Source organism: Heptranchias perlo, chromosome 5, assembly GCF_035084215.1.
Source record: "Heptranchias perlo isolate sHepPer1 chromosome 5, sHepPer1.hap1, whole genome shotgun sequence".
In the NCBI taxonomy this organism is placed as follows: domain Eukaryota; kingdom Metazoa; phylum Chordata; class Chondrichthyes; order Hexanchiformes; family Hexanchidae; genus Heptranchias; species Heptranchias perlo.
Genome location: NC_090329.1, coordinates 60099411 through 60121927, shown reverse-complemented (window position 1 = coordinate 60121927; position 22517 = coordinate 60099411). Strand labels below are relative to the sequence as shown.

General features: G+C 42.4%; 1 protein-coding gene across 1 annotated transcript in view; it reads left to right on the top strand.

The window, feature by feature from the left end:
* The first annotated feature begins 13601 nt into the window (after positions 1-13601).
* The window catches only part of mtmr9 (myotubularin related protein 9), a 65800-nt gene continuing 56884 nt past the window's right edge, over positions 13602-22517 (top strand). The window contains exons 1-2 of the mRNA XM_067984462.1: positions 13602-13856; positions 19240-19348. Coding sequence (XP_067840563.1) covers positions 13675-13856; positions 19240-19348 — 291 coding nt within the window. The 5' untranslated portion in view covers positions 13602-13674. The remainder of the gene's footprint in view (positions 13857-19239; positions 19349-22517) is intronic.

The following is a 22517-nucleotide window of genomic DNA, read 5'->3' as shown; positions in this document are numbered from 1 at the left end:
GAGCTTGCAGCAGTCACCAGCTGAGAAGAAGCCCAATTTTGGGCTGTTGGGAAGCAGAGGTGGATCTGGGAGCATTTGGAAGAGCAGAGAGTCATCTATTGCTAGTGGTGGTTGATCCAAGGGTCCAGAAGAGCAGAGAATGATCCAGGCGACCAGCGAAGGAACATAGTGCAGTGGTAGAATAGAGTGAAGTCCAAAAAAAACAAGAACAAGTCAGCTCTAGGAGCCAATGAAGAGAGGAGGGCATCCAGGGAACCAAGGAGAAGCAGGAATGATCCAGGAGACCAGCAGAGATGAGGAGAGTGATCAGGAAGAATGATGCAATAGCATGAAGGAGACCAACAGACCAGTAGGACCAAAGCTCAGGCGATCGCTGTAGTAGTCGATTGCAATCCAGGAATTGGTGGGTCAGTGGGTCTCACCCCAGGCACCCTGTCATGGGGATGAAACGTGAATGATAATACAGAATTTTGCCATTAATATTAATAATTTTGTTAGAATTTTTTCAGTTGTGGATGAGATAAATATAAATTAAAGAAATCCATTCAGTAACCATTTAGAACAGATCACAAAATATAAGCATTATAATTGCCAAATTTCAAAGTTGTGCAAAGTTTAATTTCTCACACATTTTGACCTGCCCGAAGCTGGTCAGCAATCTCTTTCCACCCGTTTCGAGCAGGCAGCTGGGATACAAATGAGTCCCAGGAGTTAAAAAACTGATGACATTGGGCGGGTTTGAAGTTCGCCCCACCCCCTGCCCGCTCGAAACCTGCTCCCAATTAAAATCCCCCACCCCGCCCAGTGGGAACTTGGCAGGTGTGCAGTTAAAATAATTGTGCAAAGACTCACTGCCCCCTTCCTACTTAATTCCCACCCACCGCAATCTTAACTTGTCTTGGTGCCAGCGGGCAACCTCTGAACCCTATGATTTTGACATGCCCCAAAGGCAGGCAGCTGGCTAGCGGGTTATAAATAGGGCCCAGCCATTAAAATAGGCCAAGGCGTCCCACGGAGACTCTTGGGTGGGGAAGGCCTTGGGTGGCTTCCCACCCGGGATTTAAAATCTACCCAGGTCTGCTGATGTATTTATGTATATGCAGTCTGTGCCTCTGTGCTATAGGCAGTTAGAATAGTTGGCTTTGTATTAAGGTACTGATCTTGCTGCTTATATATAACGCCTATTGGAAGCTGGATTGTCAGAAGGTATGAAGTTGGTGATGGTGCTTTATGACTTTTCTTTAATTGTTTGAAAAACTTGTTACTCATAAATGCCTCAGGCATGGCTGAGGCTTAAAGTTATTCCCCACAAGGAAAAGAACACCAATAATGCAGTGTTATCAGTCAGGTGTATTCTGTTTATTCCAGAATCATTATTCAGGTCAGATTTAAAAGTAAATTCTGAAGCATAGAACATGACTGTTAAAGTAAAATTTAAGCTGTTGGGTTAAAGGCAAAGATGACCTTAGGCGACTAGTGTGTGCGTGACTGCGGTCACTACCCCGAGACCACACTGAGCTGCGCCTTGCATGAACCATAATTAAAAGCTTAAGCATAACATATGATGATTAACAAGTTAGTGTATTGCTAAACAAAATGGACTCTGTGAAACAAAATGGACTCTGTGAAAAGACATTAAAATGTGCTGATTTAGACAAAGACATTTCACAACGAACTGATAAAAACTACAGAACAGACAAAGACCAGACTGTCTTAAGTTGATAACAGTTGTTTTAATGTGATTGGAGGTCAATTGTTGCTGTCGGGGCCTAATTGGCAAATGTGTAACTAACCAAGGCTAATAATGTATTAACTGCTAAATGTCTGTACTTGTAATGTATAAAAGAAGCTCAGCGACCATTTTAAAATTGAGACGGTGACTTCGAGCACTGCGGAATGCCAAGCGCTTCTCCCAAAGCTTTGTTCAATAAACTGCATGTTGAATCTTTAAGTCTGACTCCGAGTGGTGATTTCCCACAACAATGACACTGACCCCAATTGTGATGAGCCACAAAGATATTATTTTGGCACCAACTATACTTGTTTATCATATTGAGAAAAGTGAAGTGGGCCAAGTTAGTGACTATTAAATAAATATGGAGTAACGTCTACTGGGATGAGTCCTAAAGCTGTCATCTAAAAGTGATTTGAACTCTAAAATTAGATTGTAGACTCATTATCTGCTGTTTGTTATTTTATGTATTAGCAATCCTGCTTTTTTATTAAACTTAAAAATTCTGTCTTTCCTGTTGTCGGCAAAATATCTCAATGCCACACCATTTACAAAAGATTATTAACCTTTTTGATATTATTAATAATTTGCAGCAAAATGTATCGAAATTCTATGCACCTTTTATGTTATATGAAGGACATGCAGCAGAAAATTATTGAATACCAAGGGGGAAAAAGGACCAACAGCATACCTTACAAGTAATGAATTCATGATTGATAAAAATGAACACTTTTAGACATTTAATAGTTCCTCACACAATTTTTATTTAAATCTTGAATGTTTGCAGTTTTGAACATTAGAAAAACTGATTAACTTTAATGCTGGTGCAGCATACAGCTCCTGGGAAGATGTATCTTGTCATCCTACACAGTGTATTCGACAGACCTGAAACCACTTTCATGACAAATTAAGTTATGGAAAACTTTCGCATGAATATAATACATAGATAATATGACATTTCCATTTTAGTGTGAAAGTGAAAATATTTAATGCATAAATGATTACACAACTCATAAACAACAGATCATTGTGATATATGCAGATTGTTCATATGTTAAATATTTTCCATATCTCACTCAGAAATATGTGATACTCTATTTGCATAATTTTTGATTTTGGCCTCATACTATGCATGTTAAGTCACACATGTGCACTAGTAGTTAAAAGAATGGGCCACTAGGCCTCTGCTAATCTGGGTTTGAATTAGCTGTTAGGAGATAGAAAAATTACACCCCAATGTGACTCACTTGCTAATTTATCCTTTCCTTTGGGGAAGTGCCTAGCCTTCACTCTGTGGCCTAGAAATTCAGCATAACTTTAAGATCATCACCAAAAGAATAAAAGGAGAAATCAAGAGAATGCTTTTTACACAAAGGGATATTAAGTGGAAGCAGAATCTATTATAGTTTAAAAAGGAAGTAGATAAATATTTGAAAATGAAAAAATTAAAAGGTTTGGAAAGGACAGGGGAAATGGGAGTATTTGTTCCAATGAAAAGAGCCCCAATTTTTCTTGTCTCTATTCATAACTAAAGCCTTATCCCTACTATTAGTAAATTCAACTGCTAGTTTTAGATGCTTGTCTACTTGTGGAAACTGGCTTTTACTGTAAACATGAATAGAGTTGGGGAAGAGACCAAACTGTAATAAAGCTATTATATTGTAAATACTTAAACTATCCACAGGTTAAGTGACTGGGCAGGAAGGTAGCATAGTGGTTATGTTATGAGACGAGCAATCCCGAGGCCTGGACTAATAGTCCAAAATCATAAGTTCAAATCCTGCTATAACAGCTGGGGAATTTAAATTCAATTAATTAAATAAAATCTGGAATTAAAATAATAGTATTAGTAATGGTGGCCATGAAACTACCAGATTGTCGTAAAAACCCATGTGGTTCACTAATGCCCCTTTAGGGAAGGAACCCGTCTGGCCGAAATGTGACTCCTTGACCCACAGCAATGTGGTTGATTCTTAATTGGCCTAGCAAGCCACTCAGTTGTAAAATCTCACTTTAAAAAAGTCACAATAAGAATAAAACTGGACGGACCACCTGGCATGAGACCACTGGACACGACAAAGGCAAACCAAGCCCAGTCGACCCTGCAAAGTCTTTCTCACTAACATCTGGGGACTTGTGCCAAAATTGGGAGAGCTGTCCCACAGACGAGTCAAGCAACAGCCTGACATAGCCATACTCACAGAATCATACCTTTCAGCCAACGTCCCAGACTCTTCCATCACCATCCCTGGGTATGTCCAGACCCACCAGAGGTGGTGGTACAGTGATATACAATCAGGAGGGAGTGCCCTGGGAGTCCTTAACATTGACTCTGGACTTCATGAAATCTCATGGCATCAGGTCAAACATGGGCAAGGAAACATATTGCTGATTACCACCAACCGCTCCTCCCTCGGCTGATGAATCAGTCCTCTTCCATGTTGAGCACCACCTCCTTGGAGGAAGCACTGAGGGTAGCAACGGCACAGAATGTACTCTGGGTGAGGGACTTCAATGTCCATCACCAAGAGTGGCTCGGTAGCACCACTACTGACCGAGCTGGCTGAGTCCTGAAGGAAATAGCTGCCAGACCGGGCCTGCGGTGGGCGGTGAGCGAACCAACACGAGGGAAAAACTTACTTGACCTCGTCCTCACGAAATGCATCGGTCCATGATAGTATTGGTAGGAGTGACCACCACCACAGTCCTCGTGGAGATGAAGTCCCGTCTTCGCACTGAGGACACCATCCAACGTGTTGTGTGGCACTACTACCGTGCAAAATGAGATAGATTCAGAACAGATCTAGCAGCTCAAAACTGGGTATCCATGAGGCGCTGTGGGCCATCAGCTGCAGCATTATTGAATTCCAGCACAATCTGTAACCTCATGGCTTGGCATATTCCTCACTCTACCATTACCAACAAGCCAGGGGATCAAACCTGGGTCAACGAGGAGTGCAGAAGAGCATGCCAGGAGCAGCACCAGGCTGTACCTAAAAATGAGGTGCCAACCTGGTGAAGCGACAACTCAGGACTACATGCATGCTAAATAGCGGAAGCAACAGGGCTAAGCGATTCCACAACCAACGGATCAGATCAAAGCTCAGAAGTCCTGCCACATCCAGTCGTGAATGGTGGTGGACAATTAAACAACTAACGGGAGGAGGCGGCTCTGCAAACGTCCCCATCCTCAATGATGGCGGAGTCCAGCACGTGAGTGCAAAAGGCAACGCTGAAGCGTTTGCAACCATCTTCAGCCAGAAGTGCCGAGTGGATAATCCATCTCAGCCTCCTCCCGATATCCCCACCATCACAGAAGCCAGTCTTCAGCCAATTCGATTCACTCCACGTGATATCAAGAAACGGCTGAGTACACTGGATACAGCAAAGGCTATGGGCCCCGACAACATCCCGGCTGTAGTGCTGAAGACTTGTGCTCCAGAACTAGCTGCGCCTCTAGCCATAGCTGTTCCAGTACAGCTACAACACTGGCATCTACCCAACAATGTGGAAAATTGCCCAGGTATGTCCTGTCCACAAAAAGCAGGACAAATCCAATCCAGCCAATTACCACCCCCTCAGTCTACTCTCAATCATCAGCAAATTGATGGAAGGTGTCATCGACAGTGCTATCAAGCGGCACTTACTCACCAATAACCTGCTCACCGATGCTCAGTTTGGGTTCCGCCAGGACCACTCGGCTCCGGACCTCATTGCAGCCTTGGTCCAAACATGGACAAGAGAGCTGAATTCCAGAGGTGAGATGAGAGTGACTGCCCTTGACATCAAGGCAGTATTTGACCGAGTGTGGCACCAAGGAGCCCTAGTAAAATTGAAGTCAATGGGAATCAGGGGGGAAACTCTCCAGTGGCTGGAGTCATACCTAGCACAAAGGAAGATGGTAGTGGTTGTTGGAGGCCAATCATCTCAGCCCCAGGACATTGCTGCAGGAGTTCCTCAGGGCAGTGTCCTAGGCCCAACCATCTTCAGCTGCTTCATCAATGACCTTCCCTCCATCATAAGGTCAGAAATGGGGATGTTTGCTGATGATTGCACAGTGTTCAGTTCCATTCACAACCCCCTAGATAACGAAGCAATCCGAGCCCGCATGCAGCAAGACCAGCCTTGGGCTCATAAGTGGCAAGTAACATTCGTGCCAGACAAGTGCCAGGCAATGACCATCTCCAACAAGAGAGAGTCTAACCACCTCCCCTTGACATTCAACGGCATTACCATCGCGAAATCCCCCACCATCAACGTCCTGGGGGTCACCATTGACCAGAAACTTAATTGGACCAGCCATATAAATACTGTGGCTACAAGAGCAGGTCAGAGGCTGGATATTCTGCGGCGAGTGACTCACCTCCTGACTCCTCAAAGCCTTTCCACCATCTACAAGGCACAAGTCAGGAGTGTGATGGAATACTCTCCACTTGCCTGGATGAGTGCAGCTCCACCAACACTCAAGAAGCTCGACACCATCCAGGACAAAGCAGCCCACTTGATTGGCACCCCATCCACCACCCTAAACATTCATTCCTTTCACCACCGGTGCACAGTGGCTGCAGTGTGTACCATCCACAGGATGCACTGCAGCAACTCGCCAAGGCTTCTTCGACAGCACCTCCCAAACCGCGACCTCTACCACCTAGAAGGACAAGAGCAGCGGGTACATGGGAACAACACCACCTGCACGTTCCCCTCCAAGTCACACTCCATCCAGACTTGGAAATATATTGCCGTTCCTTCATTGTCACTGGGTCAAAATCCTGGAACTCCCTTCCTAACAGCACTGTGGGAGAACCTTCACCACACAACGGTTCCAGGCAGGGGCTCACCACCACCTTCTCAAGGGCAATTAGGGATGGGGAAAAAATGCTGGCCTTGCCTGCGACGCCCACATCCCATGAACGAATAAAAAAAATAATGTGGGGAAATGTGAGGTTATTCACTTTGGTGGGAAAAATAGAAAAAGGGAATATTTTTAAGTGTTGAGAAACTATTAAATGTTGGTGTTCAGAGGGATATGGGTGTCCTTGTACATGAAACACAGTAAGTTAACATGCTGGTAGAACAAGCAATTAGGAAGGCAAATTGTATGTTGGTCTTTATTGCAAGGGGGTTGGATTACAAAAGTAAGGAAGTCTTGCTGCAAATTTACAGGACTTTGGTGAGACCACAGCTGGAGAACTGTGTGCAGTTTTGGTCTCCTTACCTAAGGAAGGATAAACTTGCCTTGGAGGCGGTGCAATGAAGGTTCACTTGATTGATTCCTGGGGATGAGAAGGTTGTCTTATGAGGAGATATTGAGTAGACTAGGCCTACACTCTCTGGAGTTGAGAAGAATGAGAGGTGATCTCATTGAAACATACAAGATTCTATGAGGGCGTGACAAGGTAGATGCTGAGAGGATGTTTCCCCTGGCTGGAGAGTCTAGAACTAGGGGACATGGTCTTAGGATAAATGGTCAGACATCTAAGTCATGAATATTTGCAATTCTCTATCCCAGAGGGCTTTGGCTGCTCAGTTATTGAGTATATTCAAGAGTGAAATCGATAGATTTTAGACTCTAAGGGAATCAAGGGATATGGGGATCGGGTGAGAAAGTGGAGTTGAGGTTGAAGATCAGCCATGATCTTAATGAATGGCGGAGCAGGCTTGTGGGGCCGTACGGCCTACTCCTGCTCCTATTTCTTATGTTTATTATTTTTTTTAAAAGCTCAATTGAAGAAGGCTGGCTTTCTGTTCGAAGTCATGATCTTCCTCAACTTTACAGGGCTTGATGGGGAAATTTGTGTCTAAGTTGTAAAATTGGAAGTATAAACCTGTTGAAATATCGATCCACTGTTATTCAAGTTAACTATTGTAAGTACCCAAATGTGGTCTGTACCACCTACCACTGCTTCCACATGTATTTATTGGTTAAAGTAGTTTACAACGTAAGCTTCCAGGAACATAGCAATCATGAATCTGAGCTTCCAAATTACAAGCAGCCAAACATTAAGCTGACAGTTTCATTGATTGCACCTAAATCTGTTTCCTGATCATACTGCATGATTGTTCAGTTTTAAAAGACACTCTCTGCTTTGGTTCCCATAATAATTATTTTACACTTATCTGGCTTGAACTGCACCATTTCATTAGTGTTCAATTCTACACAAACTGTGGTTGAGCTGATAAAGAATTTGTTATTTACTTGTTAAGTGATGCTATTTATTTCTCCGAATAGCATGCCAGCTGTTGCCATCTGCAATTTCAAGAAAACTGTATTCCAGTCTGGAAGTACTCTGTCTACTCTTATTTGTAGTTTTATGCTTTCATTTCTGCACAGTCACATATTGTGGCGGCATTGTTGTGAATTGATATGCAAATCCTAACAAGAAGTAAATATGAGTCGATGCATTCTGAATAAGCCCCTGTGTTTATGTGAATTGTGGGGGATGTATTAAACCAATGTATCCATTGGCAAAAAGAATTAAAAGGGATATGATCCAGGTTTTTTAAATGCTGGGAGGAGATGCGTTATTGAACTTGGACTGTGACTGCAAACTAAAAGACATAAGCGTAACATCAACTAGACTCATGCAAGACTTAAAATTACAAGAACTGTTTTCCCCACAAAATATGGATATAATCTACTGCTATGAATTGAAAATCATTGTTTGCGTGAAAAAAAATCAAATTATCCAGCAGTTTGAATTAACCAATTTAAATAGAACAGCATAATTTCAATTCGAAGTAACAGATAATTCAAATTAAGCAATTTCAAATTAAGAACAAACTATACGTAGAACAGTCTGTGATGGAAGCCCTGCTCTATCCCACATTATATTATACATTTTTTGCATTAAATCTTTTCACTTTTTTTTTTAGATAGGCAAGTATTGCAAATGTAAAATTAAACTCTCTTAGCAGCTTCTCAGAAGGGTTTCAACTGTCTTTGCCCTGGAGACCTGAGTTAAAGTAAATATACACTGTCCAGGGTTGTACATATTTCTGAGGCAGAGTTCAGGCTCAGCCAGTTTCCTGAAGGAAAGTCATCACATGCTAATTGTATTAGGGAGTTTTTCCTGACTTTGAAATGCTGAATGTAGACAAGTTCGCAACTAGGAAAGTAGACACAGAGATGAAATTGGTCTTGGGCCATAGCGCAAAACGGGCGATAGGGAATCGGCAGCCCTTCAATGGAAAAGAAAATCGAGTGGAGTGTAAAACGAGCGTGGTGTAAAACACACGGAGTGCAAAACGGGAGGAGAGTCAAACGGGAGGAGTGTAAAATGGGAGGAGTGTCAAACGGGAGGAGTGTCAAACGGGAGGAGAGTCAAAAGGGCGGAGTGTAAAACGGGAGGAGAGTCAAACGGGCGGAGTGTAAAACGGGAGGAGTGTAAAACGGGAGGAGAGTCAAATGGGCGGAGAGTCAAACGGGCGGAGTGTAAAACGGGAGGAGAGTCAAACGGGCGGAGTGTAAAACGGGAGGAGAGTCAAATGGGCGGAGAGTCAAACGGGCGGAGTGTAAAACGGGAGGAGAGTCAAACGGGCGGAGAGTCAAATGGGCGGAGAGTCAAACGGGCGGAGTGTAAAACGGGAGGAGAGTCAAACGGGCGGAGTGTAAAACGGGAGGAGAGTCAAACGGGCGGAGTGTAAAACGGGAGGAGAGTCAAACGGGCGGAGTGTAAAACGGGAGGAGAGTCAAATGGGCGGAGAGTCAAACGGGAGGAGTGTCAAACAGGCGGAGTGTAAAACGGGAGGAGTGTAAAACGGGAGGAGAGTCAAACGGGTGGAGAGTCAAATGGGAGGAGAGTCAAACGGGTGGAGAGTCAAATGGGAGGAGAGTCAAATAGGAGGAGAGTCAAACGGGCGGAGTATAAAATGGGAGGAGTGTAAAACGGGAGGAGAGTCAAACAGGCGGAGTGTAAAACGGGCGGAGTGTCAAACGGGCGGAGTGTAAAACGGGAGGAGAGTCAAACGTGTGGAGTGTAAAACGGGAGGAGAGTCAAACAGGCGGAGTGTAAAACGGGAGGAGAGTCAAACGGGCGCCAATTTGCTATAGCCCATTTTGTGCTACAGCCCAAGACCAATTTCACCCTAAAGGCTGAGCCATTGAAAGAAATTTTGTTCTGAAAACACAGATCAGGTGCTTTGATTTGAAAAACAGTCAGGATGAGGAGAGCCTTATCGAAGCTATGTGATCTGAAGAACATGTTTTTAAATGGTTATGGACTGATCTGAAATGTTTTTTTTAAGTATCTGTACCATTAGTTTATTATTGTTACCTATAGCTTCAGTGTAATTCCAACTCTATTAAATACATTTAACTTGTAGTTTTAGTCAGGACAGTACGATCTGACAGCTTGGTGTTTTTTTACAGAGGAAGGGTGAGCTGTGTAACTTCTGACACAAAATATCTCCATAAAAGGCTAATTGTTAGACATGCGACATGCTACAGCATGTTAAAGTTATAACTTTCAGATCATTCAGAGTGTAGATCTGCGTATGGAACCATCAATTTGTGATGAACATCAATAAAAAGAGTTGGGGGAGAGTCTGAATTGTAACACGGGCTCCTAGTAAAAGCAATGAATGCTGTATTGACTGACTTCTTTAAAAAGAAAGAAAGAACTTGAATGTATTTAACACCTTTTACATCCTCAAGATATACCAAAGCACCACAGAACCAATGAATTACTTTTGATGTGTTATCACTGTTGCTTTGTAGACAAATGCTGCAGCCAATTTGTGCACAGCAAGATCCAACATATAGCAATGAGATAAATGACTAGTTAATCTGTTTTGGTGGTGTCGTTTGTGGGATAAATGTTAGCAGGACAGCAGGAAAATTCCCTGCTCCCCTTCGAATACTACAATGGGATCTTTTACTGAACAAACAGGCATGGCCTCGGTTTAATGTCTGATCCAAAACATAGCACTTTCAACAATCCTCAGGGCTGCATTGGGATGTTAACCTAGATTATGTGTTCAAGTCCTGGAGCGAGGCTTGAACCCACAGCTTTCTGATTCAAAGGTGAGAGTGATACCACTGAGCCGAGTTGACATTAGAATCAAGTTCTGGCTGAGAATTGAGATTGAAGATTATAAATTTAAGTACAATTGGAAAGTTGTCTGGAGCACATTGGGGTGAATCATGTAGTTTCATAGAATTTTTAGGTGTTTTGAAATTTTGCTTTATTTGGTGGTGGAGGCAGTGAAACAGCTGTGCAACCTTTTGTCAGGAAACTAATGGATTGGATGGAGCCCACCATACAGTATATTGAAGGAACGGTCTTGATGCTCTATGCCACCTGATCACAATGAGAAAATCCATGTGTGCAAACATTTACCTGCAGCACATGTTATGCATGTAGTTGGTGCTATGATAGGAGTCTCCAGTGTTAAATGTTCTGTATATAATCTGCTTCTGATCTAACTGGCTTCAGTTATGTAACTGGCTTCCTTTATGTAAGTTTAATCCAGTGTTTTCTTTGTTTAAGCAGAACAGGACCAGTAAGAGCTGAAAAATATGGGATCATCAAAACCTATTTTAAGTATTAATTTTTCAGACTTGGGAGAATTTATTAAAGAGCTTTATTGTTTATAAAATTGTATTTTTTTTTGACCATTGGGCCTTTCTTCCTGTGCCAACATGACATCCCTTGCTCACTCTCCCCATGGGGCTCCCTTTGATAGATATCCTCAATGGATCATTTTGGTAAGCCCAAAATATCTCTGTGATATGTTCCGATCTCGTCCCCATCCCCCTGACTACCAGCTGCCGCCTGACTTCATTCTCTGTATAGGGATCATCTGTTGTTGCTCAGCCTCCCAGCACTCTCAACAATCGTAGTTTTGTTGACCCATGCGGGTCACCATTACCGCTCTTCACCTTGCTGCTGGGATCTTGTTGGCCTGCTCAAACACTCGTTGTGAGTACGCTGGACCTCTAGTCCCTGCTCATAGATTTTAACTGAATGCTGGGAGTCTGTTGCACCGCTCCCCCCACACCAGCTGATGTTGGACACCCGTCACTCCCTCCCTCCCCTGCCCTGTTGAGGGTGCAGAAGAGGCAGCTGGGGGTTTTTTGGCCTGCACTCCCCACACCACCTGCCAAGATACTTTGCTCAGATTCCCCCTCCCCTCATTGGCTCTGCTCAGAGAGTTTGGTGGAGAGTTAGAGTTGTATGTCATATAAAAGCTGGCCGATGTTTGTGGATGAGGTCGTTGAAGAGCAGCACATAGATAACGAATAGGAGACAAGGAAGGAACCTTGGGCCATGCTGAAAGTGACCATCTAGGTATGAAAGGAAAAGCCATTGGAGGAAATGAACTGACTGCATTGGGATATGTAAGATTGGAACCTTTAAAAGAAGATTCTGCTTTTCTATTCTTCCTACCAAAGTGGATAATTTTACATTTCCCCACATTTTACTCCATCTGCCACCTTCTCGCCCACTCGCTTAACCTGTCTATATTCCTTTGCAGCCTCTTTGCATCCTCCTCACAGCTTACTTTCCCACCTAGCTTTGTATCGTCAGCAAACTTTGATACATTACACTCGATCCCCTCATCTAAGTCATTGATATATATTGTAAACAGCTGAGGCCCAAGCACTGATCCTTGTGGCACCCCACTAGTTACAACCTGCCAAATCGAAAATGACCCGTTTATTCCTACTCTCTGTTTTCTTTCCGTTAACCAATCCTCAATCCATGGTAATATATTACCCCCAATCCCACGAGCCCTAATCATGTGTATCAACCTTTTGTGCGGCACCTTATCGAATGCCTTTTGAAAATCGAAATATACAACATCCACTGGTTCCCCTTTATCTACCCTGCTATTACACCCTCAAAAAACTCTTATAGATTTGTCAAACATGATTTCCCTTTCATTGGACGGTTATGATATATTTGAAGAGCTTAGAGAGGAAGGGCCATTTGGAGATGGAGCAATAATCTGAATGGACAGAGAGGTTAAAAGTAAAATTTGAGGATGGGAAAAAAAAGCAATTTTGAAGGATGGGGAACTGATACCTAAAGAAAGGGAGAAGTCTATGATGTTGGGCATTGGGTCAAGAAGTGTTAGTTGAGTCCAGAGAATTCAGTGTGGGAGTTGGGAGGGGGAAGTAGTGAGACCAGAGGATCAGAGACAGCTGTGAGTAGTGTCAGTTTTGGAACTGAAGAGTTCCTTGCATTAGGTGTCAGAAGTGAGGATGAAGGGGGTTGGTGAGAGAGACCAGAGGGAATGGTTTGTGCTGGAGAATAGGAATTTGGTATTGTCTTTGCCCACCCCCCCCACCCCGGGTTTATCATGGAGTAGTAGAGCAGAGAGAGAGTGACCAGGTGATACTGCTAGAAGTGAACAAGCCAGGATCTGGCAGTGGACTATTAGGCCAGTGCTGAGCTATGTGGGCTTGAAATTGCAAAAATGGCTTTTGTATCACATGGAGTGGTAAGGTGGGAGAACATCTGGAATCTGTTTGGGACAAGAGTGTCAGCTGTGAAGACAAGGCAGTTGTTGAGTAATTCCACTAATGTGTGGCGGTCATGGTGAATGTCAGGCCTGAGGAGAGCGTGTGCAAGAAGGTGCTGATGAGGGAGTTTGGGATAGTAAATCACAGCTCTCTATGTTTAAGTGGGTGCACGGTCCGTGCCAGTCCTTATGATCATAAACTCCACTCCTAACATTTCCCTGATGGGTGACAGTCTGGTACCCTGCCATTTCCAGTGAAGTACAACTGTCAATCAATCAGCCCTGTGACGCTCGCTCCAACAGCAGGGGCACTGTGACGTCATTGACAGCCTGAGCGCCGGGCGGAACGATTTCTTCTGGAGGAAGCAGTTCGGGGGCTGCGTTACGGGTTGCACTGGTGCCTATTTCCGCTTGTCGGGGGTGGTGTGCGTGTCTTGTTTTGGTCCGAGTCGCGGTGAGGTGGCCGCGAGAGGAAGATGGAGTTCGCGGAGCTGATCAAGACTCCCCGGATTGACGGTGCGATCCTTCACCGGCCCTTCCTGCCCCGAGTGGAGGGGACGCTGTGTCTGACCGGGCACCACCTGATCCTCTCCTCCCGGCAGGACAACAGCGAGGAGCTCTGGCTGCTGCACAGCAACATCGACGCCATCGAGAAAAGGTTCGTACTCCCAGCTCCAGGCAGCATCCGGCCTCTCAGTTACTCAGCGCAGCGGGGAGGGGAGGGGGTCAACTGTTCTGCTGTTGAGGCTGAGCTGCCAGTTCTGTTTTGAAGCTGTTGTGCTCCACACGGACATTTAAAATACACCTGTGTGGGTGGGGAGTGGATACACCTTGACAATTCAGTGGCTGTATTTTGAGTGGATTTGTTTACACTGATGTGGGGACATTGATGACCACCCTAGAAGTTTATAGCACAGAAGGAGACCATCGTGTTTATGCCGAGCTCTTTGGAACAGTCCAAAATTCACCCCACTGCCTCGTACTGTCCCAATGGCTTTGTAACTTCCTCCTGCTTCAAATATTTACCCGGTTTTCACTTAAAGGATGCAATGGTCTCAACCATTACCTGTGGCAAAGCATTTCATGCTCCAACAACCCTAGGCTAAATAAATTTCTTCTAATCTCTCTCGTCACTCAGTTTTAAATTGATGATCCATCATTGACTCTGCAACCAATAGCAAAATTAGTCTTTTGCTATTCACTTTGTCAAAACCTATAGTTAAAAAAACTATTCCATCTCTTGCGCTCTCTGCTACAGTGGAAATGCAGTATCTCCAGTCTCCTCCTAGCTATGGATCTCTATCTGTGGCATCATCCTGGTGAATCTTCACTGTACATTTTTTATGGATTTAATGACTATACAATAATGGGGCACTCAAAATTGCACACAGTATGTTAACTGTGGCCTAACCAGTACCTTAGACAAATTTACTTTATGCCCTTATAAAACCAAAAATGCTGTTGGCTTTTTTAGATTGGTTTAACTACCTGCACTTACACTTGTTTGGAATTATGTATTTGCACCTGTAGATGTCTGTTTATCCATACCCTTCAGCATAAAGTCCCCACCACTTACACTGTTCATGCTTAGCAAGTGGCACTAACCATTTAAATTACCACATGAGTCAATTGCAAAGGCGTATTAAGCACACTGCCTATTTCGGACGGTTCAATAAGTACTCACTCTGTACTTACCAATTTAAAAGGCTCTGCTGATTTTGGACAAAGTCAGGTCTGGAAGCAGTTTCTCTCAGCTGTTTGCACCTCTTTAAAGTGCAGTTACCTTCGTGATCATTCTGGATGGAACTACTAACAATTAGGAGAGTCAGCTGCTAAGTGAGATTTCCTGCTTTTTAAGTTATGTTAGTTACCTTTTTGGTTTTAAGGTCCACAGCGTATAGCGGGCAAATCGCATTTACACCAACACGGCCTTTAAAAGTGGTGGGGACTTTATTTCAATTGACTTTGTCCCATTCCTTGTTTTTACTTCCAAATACATTACCTACCACTTCTCCACATTAAGTTGCATCTGCCGCTTGTCTGCTCATTTGCTAGTCTGTCCACGATTGAAGAAGTCCTCCTCACTGTTTGCAAAACCTTCTACTTTTGTGTCATCAGCAAATTTTGAGATTGTACTCCCTATCCTCAAGGTTAAGTCATCGATATGTATTGAGAACAAAAATGGCCCCTGAGGTACACTGCTTCCAAACCTTCCTGAAACCCTAACCTTTGTTTCCTGTCCATCAACCAACTTTCTATCCAATGTGGCTACATTTACTCTTATACCATACACATGTAAACAATTTTACAACACCAAGTTACAGTCCAATGATTTTTATTTGAAATCTACAAACTTTCGGAGGCTTCCTCCTTCCTCAGGTAAATGCTACCATACACATGAACTTTGTAACAAGTCTCTTGAGGCAGCGTCTGAAAATCTATATATACACGACATCCACTGCATTTCTTTTTTCTGCAATCAGTCGCGTCTTCAAAAAAAATCTTTATTAAATTTGTCAAGCATGATTTGCCTTCAACAAAGCCATGTTAGCGATCTGTAAATATCCCATGCATCTCTAATTGCTTTCTATTTGATCTTAAATTAACTATTAAAAGTGTGGAGTCTCATTCCTTCAGGTGTTAATTGTTGTTAGAGATTTTAAAAATTTGAATTTTTTTTTTACTTTTCCTTTGTCTCTTTTTTTTCTCCCTCTCTCAATCCAATCTTTCTTTCCCTTTCTGTACCTGATTTAACATTGAAATCACCTCCTCCTTCTCAGTCCTTGTGCTGTATTTCACAGTCCTTCAATCTGATTGGTTAAGGAGATACAAAGTTGTTTGTCCTGTTCACTTAAGTCCCAGATGCCCAGTTTCCCTCACTGTGCTGTTACCAGCTCGCACTTTCAGCAACTTGCCACACAAAAATTTAAAACCCTAAACTTGTAAGGGCAATTCTAACTAACAGCAGATACCGATAGATGCCCTGTTACAGCAAATTATGGGCCATTATGTCCATCTTATATTTGAAGATTTTCCATTGCTGATCCATTGAATTGTTTGCAACTTTTCTACCCAGATAATTTGGGCTAGATCCTGCCTTATCACACAAAACTTTGCCCTTTTCCAATCCAGCACCCTTACCTTTGACTCTTAATTATTCTTTTCTCTTTATACATTGATCCTAACTAGATTTGGTCATTTGATCATTATTCCCAATTGTTCTCCTGTGCACATCAGTTATTTACCTAATTTCATTTCCCAGAACTAAATCAAGCAATGCTTCTTTCCTTGCTAGATTGGAAACATAGCAAGTAGTGAGTTTGCAATATCTAACTACGATAAGTAGGCACACCCTGAGGTCAGTTGCTTTTGGGCAGATTCTGAGATTAGACGATACTTTCTATTCCTTGGGAAGTTTCTATGCATAGACTGACTTGTAAATCTGAGACTCCTCCTCAAAATCAGAAGAAACCAGTAGAAAATAAATGCCTTTTTTTAAAAAAGTGTGACACAGAAATTTGCATATGTGATATTAGGTTTTCCAATATAGTTCAGTTTCCACAAATAAAGTTCCCTCCTTTCCTGCCCCTCAGTTGTTCTGACCTGGCGCATTTTCTTTGTGTGTTTTAATTTCTGCTGTTGGCACCAACGTCTTGGAGACAGTGGCCTAGGAATTTGGCTGGACGGGTGTGGAAGCTCTTCACCAGCCTGGCCTGGTGTTGACCCTGACCCAAAACCCAGGGATGAGTCGTGTCATTTAGGTAAAGGGAGCAGGAGCCCAGATCATTTTCAGCATTTACTGGGGTTTCCCTTGTGAGGGGCCAGGAATATTGACACAGCTCCTCGTCACTCTGTTAGGTGGGTCGGAGTGACAATTTTTAAAAAAACAAGATAATGCTGGTAGTGTCTCTTGTCAACCATTTAAGCTCCCACTTCCTGTCGTAAAGTAAGTAACCTGCATCATGCAGGTTTACTTTCCTATCACAGCAAAAATGGTGGAATTGGTGGGATTGCTGTTGGGGGACGTTGTCCTACTTGTCCCGCAGGACAGAAGGGGCCTGCCTCGTCTCCTGTTAGAATTTTGGCTTGGAGGAGCAAGGGACAGAGCCCATAGCGAAGTAGGTCCTGCCCCAAATTCTGGCCCCCTACTTGGTAAACACTTCCAAGTTCAAGAATTTCAGGGCCAGTGATTTTTCCTAATTTCCTCTTCTGACCCTCTTTTTCTCTCCCTTCCCCCCTCCCCCCCCCCCCCCCCCCCCCCCCAAAAAAAAATTGTATGGCACCCTGTTCATTCATAAGTGGAAGTTCCAATGAGCAATTGGGTCTACGATTCTTCTCTGGGATAAGGGAGCCACATTTAGGAGTATAAATAAAAGAAAGACTTGCATTTATATAGCGCTTCTCAGGATGTCCCAAAGTGCTTTACAGCCAATTAAATATTTTTGAAGTGTAGTCACTGTTGTAATGTAGGAAACGTGGCAGCCAATTTGCACACAGCAAGCTCCCATATGTGATAATGACCACTCTTTTTAGTGATGTTGGTTGAGGGATAATTATTGGCCAGGACACCAGGGATAACTCCCCTGCTCTTCTTTGAAATAGTGCAGTGGGATCTTTTATGTCTACCTGAGAAGGCAGATGGGGCCTCAGTTTAACGTCTCATCCGAAAGACAGCACTTCCAACAATGCAGGACTCCCTCAGTACTGCACTGGAGCGTCAGCCTAGATTTTGAGCTCAAATCTCTGGAGTGGGACTTGCACCCATGACCTTCTGACTCAGAGGTGAGAGTGCTACCAACTGAGCGATTGCTGACTCTGGGGCGTCAGGGAGCTCACCAATGATGGTCTACTGGGATCCAAACTAAATGAAGGCTTAATTGTTTAAACTGAAGATGCACCTGCAGAGACCTAAGTGAACATTTTGTGATGCATATTACTTATATGTATGCATATTTGCAAAAAATGCTTTGCAGCAATGCGAACAATTGTCATTGCAACTCTGCATGACTTTGCTGTGCATCAATTAGACTTATTTGAAAGTATAATACCTGCAGAAAGAAGGAAGGGAAGACAGATATGACGACGAGTGTTTGTGAGAATCAGAGGGAGAAATAGGGTTATAGTGTAGAAGACAAGCAGAAAAGAAGACAATGAATGAACGGGTGAAGGCCAGCGGAGGTCATTACAGGAAGAGGCAATTTAAAAAAAAGTCTTACCCCATGAGCAATATCATGAGATCAGACAGTTTATTTATTTTTAAAGCAGTCAGTGTCACGAAACATTAATGTTCTAACATGCTGCACAAAGGAGTGCACAACATTTTAGAGTTGGCTTTCACAATGATTCCCCACATTCTCTGTGACCAATCTTAACCTGCTTTTATATAGGTGCAGTCCCATGAATCTGTTGCCTGAGAGCTAACACCCAAATGCTGAATATGACAATCTGGGCGGCAGACCCGTAGGTCTAGTTTACCATGGATCTGCAAGTCTGTCTCCAGGGTAAGAGAACCAAATTTAGCAGCACAAATACTTGTCTTCCAGAATCCTAATTAAACAGTGCCATTATGAAAGCAGCTATTGCCAGATCCTTTGGGGTGATGTAGGACAATATAATGCTCTCCCTGAGGGAGGGACCTAATCATAATTCTCTTGATTTTCCAGTTCTAAAAAAACAGTGGCTGAGACCGGGAAATAGGTCTTAGCTTGACGACCCTTTTGGTCAGTGTCATGCAGGAGGATTGAAAAATGAGCAACAGAATTTTGGTTGTGCCTCTGCAGTATGAAACATCTTCTGGCAATGCAGTACTTATCTCCGGAGAGAAAGACCCATCCTATCCCTCTCAGCGCAAACTCCTTTTGAGTGCTGCATAGTGGCATGAACAATAGTTCTAGATAAGTCTGACTTAAACAATCTTGAATTCTAGGTTAAAGGTGAGTTAACACTAATAAGGCCAATTACCTGAAAGTGGGGCAAGTAAAAAGGTTGAAAAATTACAAAAGCACTGTATTCCTATGTGGGTCTGTTTGCTTTAATTTCAGGTTTGTGGGAACATTGGGTACAATTACGATTAAATGTAAAGACCTGCGTATTATCCAGCTGGACATTCCTGGCATGGAAGAATGTTTCAACATCGCCAGTTCTATTGAGGTGAGATTTTTCTTTTTCTGATGTTTCTGAAGGTTATTGTAGATTATTATTGAAACAAAGCTTATTCATTATCTGTCATTTTTTCAAAGGATTAATTTTAGTGCTGAGGATCATGAATTAGATATAAGGTGAAGGTTCCTCCATTCTGCCCCAATGTATGCCTCAATTCTCACCTCAAAGGCACCCTTACTGCAGCTTTGTGAATCTTTGTTTTTTTTTCAGCTGTACTTTTGCTCTGAGTGATAATCTCAAATTATGGATAGTTCAGGTTTGTTTTGAACACATCAGAAAGTGGATTGAGACTGCTGAAACTTCTTTCATATAGGATTCTTGCAGCCTGTAGAGCTGATTTTCGGTTCGGCTCAATTTGGATCCCAGGTTCCAAAAAATGAAAGAACAGCGAGCTTATCTACTTCCTTTGCCTGCTTGAATGAGGAAGAATTTTTTTTTTGAAATATAAAGTTGGAGGTACTCACCCAACCTTAAAATGCATAGCTTTTTGTACACTATCTGCTACTTCGCCACTTTTCTCATATATTGGTCATTCATTATGCTAAGTGGGGCAGTGACCGTAGCCCATAGCGATAATGCAAAGAACAACCAACGCTGAAGAGTGGTAAATTTGCTAGAAATGGGTGGTATTCACTAAGTGAAGTACTATGTTAAAATTCAGCACTTCATAATGTGATGTCAGATAGGTTGCCTGTGGATAAATAAAGTTAGACTATTTGGAAGCTCTCCCAAAGGTCCAGTTGGTGAAAGCCCAGTGTAGCACTAGAGGTTCCAAGTTCAATTTGTAATCTGTGTTGAGTTGGCTGATCCTACACCAGAGCAGCAATTTAGCTGCTATAATTTTCTCAGCATCTCACTTCTTCAAAATGCACTCCAGGTTCTTAAAAAAAAAAAATTCCAATTTTATCATCAAGCCTTGTAATTTGCAGGAATAAATCTCCCCACTGCTATTGTGGACAATCTAAGGAAGGTTAGAGGCAGAACCCAGGCTTTAAGTCAATTATTTGAGCAAAGTCAGTTTGTGCTGGAAACCATGCCATATGCTTCAGACAAAAAGGAGTTGTCTCCCTTCCTTTTAATAGCATGGATTTTTGATAGGAATAGAAGAATGTATCTTGCATGTTAATTATATAGACACCCAAGGGGAAAGTTGAAAGATTTAAAATTTTACATCTGACACCAAAACAATGAAAGGATAGGAGAATTTTTTTTTCTTGCCGAGGGTTGTGGACATGGAATGCCCTACGGTGGTGGAAGCAGAATCTATAATAGCTTTTAGAAAGGAAATGGAGAAATATTTTTTTAAAAATTAAAGGATAAGGGAATGGGACTAACTGCAAGTGCTTTTAGAGAAACAGCACAAAGGCATTGGGCCTACTTCTGTGCTATAAGATCCCATGATTAAGAAAATCATATAGTGTTGAGCTGTACTTATAAAATGTTCTGCATGTATGTCTGTTGCACTTTCCTGAGTTTTTCTGGGGCAATAGGGAGAGTAATGATTAGTCATGCGTTGATGGTATAACAGAAATGATGTACAAATTTGGATTTCTCACAGCCTGATGCAAATAGATATTCTTTGGGTACTTACCAGATGTCACTTCAATCATTGTTCCAAAAGTGTAGCCAAGATCACTTTCCACTGATTCAAGGATTTATTATTTTGTCATGTTAAGAAATACAACTTATGCACAAATACCATTTAGTCATGGCAGTGTTGAAAATTAATTGCTCCACTGGGTTGAAAGGCTGGTCCAGTCTATTTTTATTGTTCAAAACAATGTAAAATACATTTATAAAGTGTTTTAAGTCCAGTGAGAATTTTTCTTGCACTTGATGGAACTGATGGAAATTGGTCTTAGCCTGCGAGTGCCAGTCTTTTAAAGGGACTAGGTGTGAATGATACCGAACAATCTTGCATCATCTAGTTCAGATTGAATTTTGGATTCATCTTACCAACCCTCAGTTAAAATTCCCACAAGCTACTGAGTGAATTAACACTTTCTTGCCAAATCATCAAAGGAGTCAAATAATAGGTCATGCATGAACAAATATTTATTAACTACAAAGCACAATTATTACTACATAAATTTAAACATTGAGTATACAAGTAATTAATAGATATGAATAGTTAGACAGGGTTACCTAATAATTTGGATAACAATTATTAGACAGTTACCCAACTAAATGAATAACAGTGGTTGTAAAGGCAGCTAAGTAAATCTCTGCAATTCATCGTGAACTGGATCGCTGAATATTAAGTTGCGATCAGTATCTGAGCCAGTTGTAAATTAATAAAACAAGATTAAGGTTAACTCCTTAGATATCTGACAAGTTAACAGCATTAAATAGCCAGTCTATTAGATAGATTAGAGTCTATGTGCTGGTGGTTAGCAATGCTTCCAGAGCTTTTTCAACCTTGTCCTTATGGCATGGTTGAGTTAATCTTCTTCCTCCCATGGGACGGTGGCATCAGCTTTTGGAACGTCAAGTTGATGAGCCCCTTTGATGGCGGGGTAATCTTTTCCACTTGCATCCTCTGTTCCGACTGAATCCACCTTATGCACGGGTGACTGTATCTGAGCTAGTTGGCTTAACTCTCGCCTTCCTTGATTTCAGACGACTTGTACAGTTAAGTGATACGTTTATCTCTACCTGTAACTGGCTTGTATAGCAGTACAATTTGACTTGTATCACCTCTTATACTCTGTCCTGAATATACTTTGTACTTGTAAAAGTACCCTTCTACATCTGCTAGGTAAAGAATACTTCAGAAAAAGACTCTAAGACAAACTAACTAACTAATTGAGAATCAGAGTCTGTCACGAGGTGGGCCAAGCCCCCTATTATACTCTTCAAATTCAAAGAAAAACCCCTTTATTTTCAATTGATCAATCTGGGTGACATATAAGAACATAAGAAATAGGAGCAGGAGTAGGCCAATCGACCCTTCGAGCCTGCTCCGCCATTTAATAAGATCATGGCTGATCTGATCCTAACCTCAAATCTAAATTCATGTCCAATTTCCTGCCAGCTCCCCGTAACCCCTAATTCCCTTTACTTCTAGGAAACTGTCTATTTCTGTTTTAAATTTATTTATATATGGAATAGAAGGGTTTACCTCTTTTGGTGTCAATCATTCGGAACAAGCTCGAGG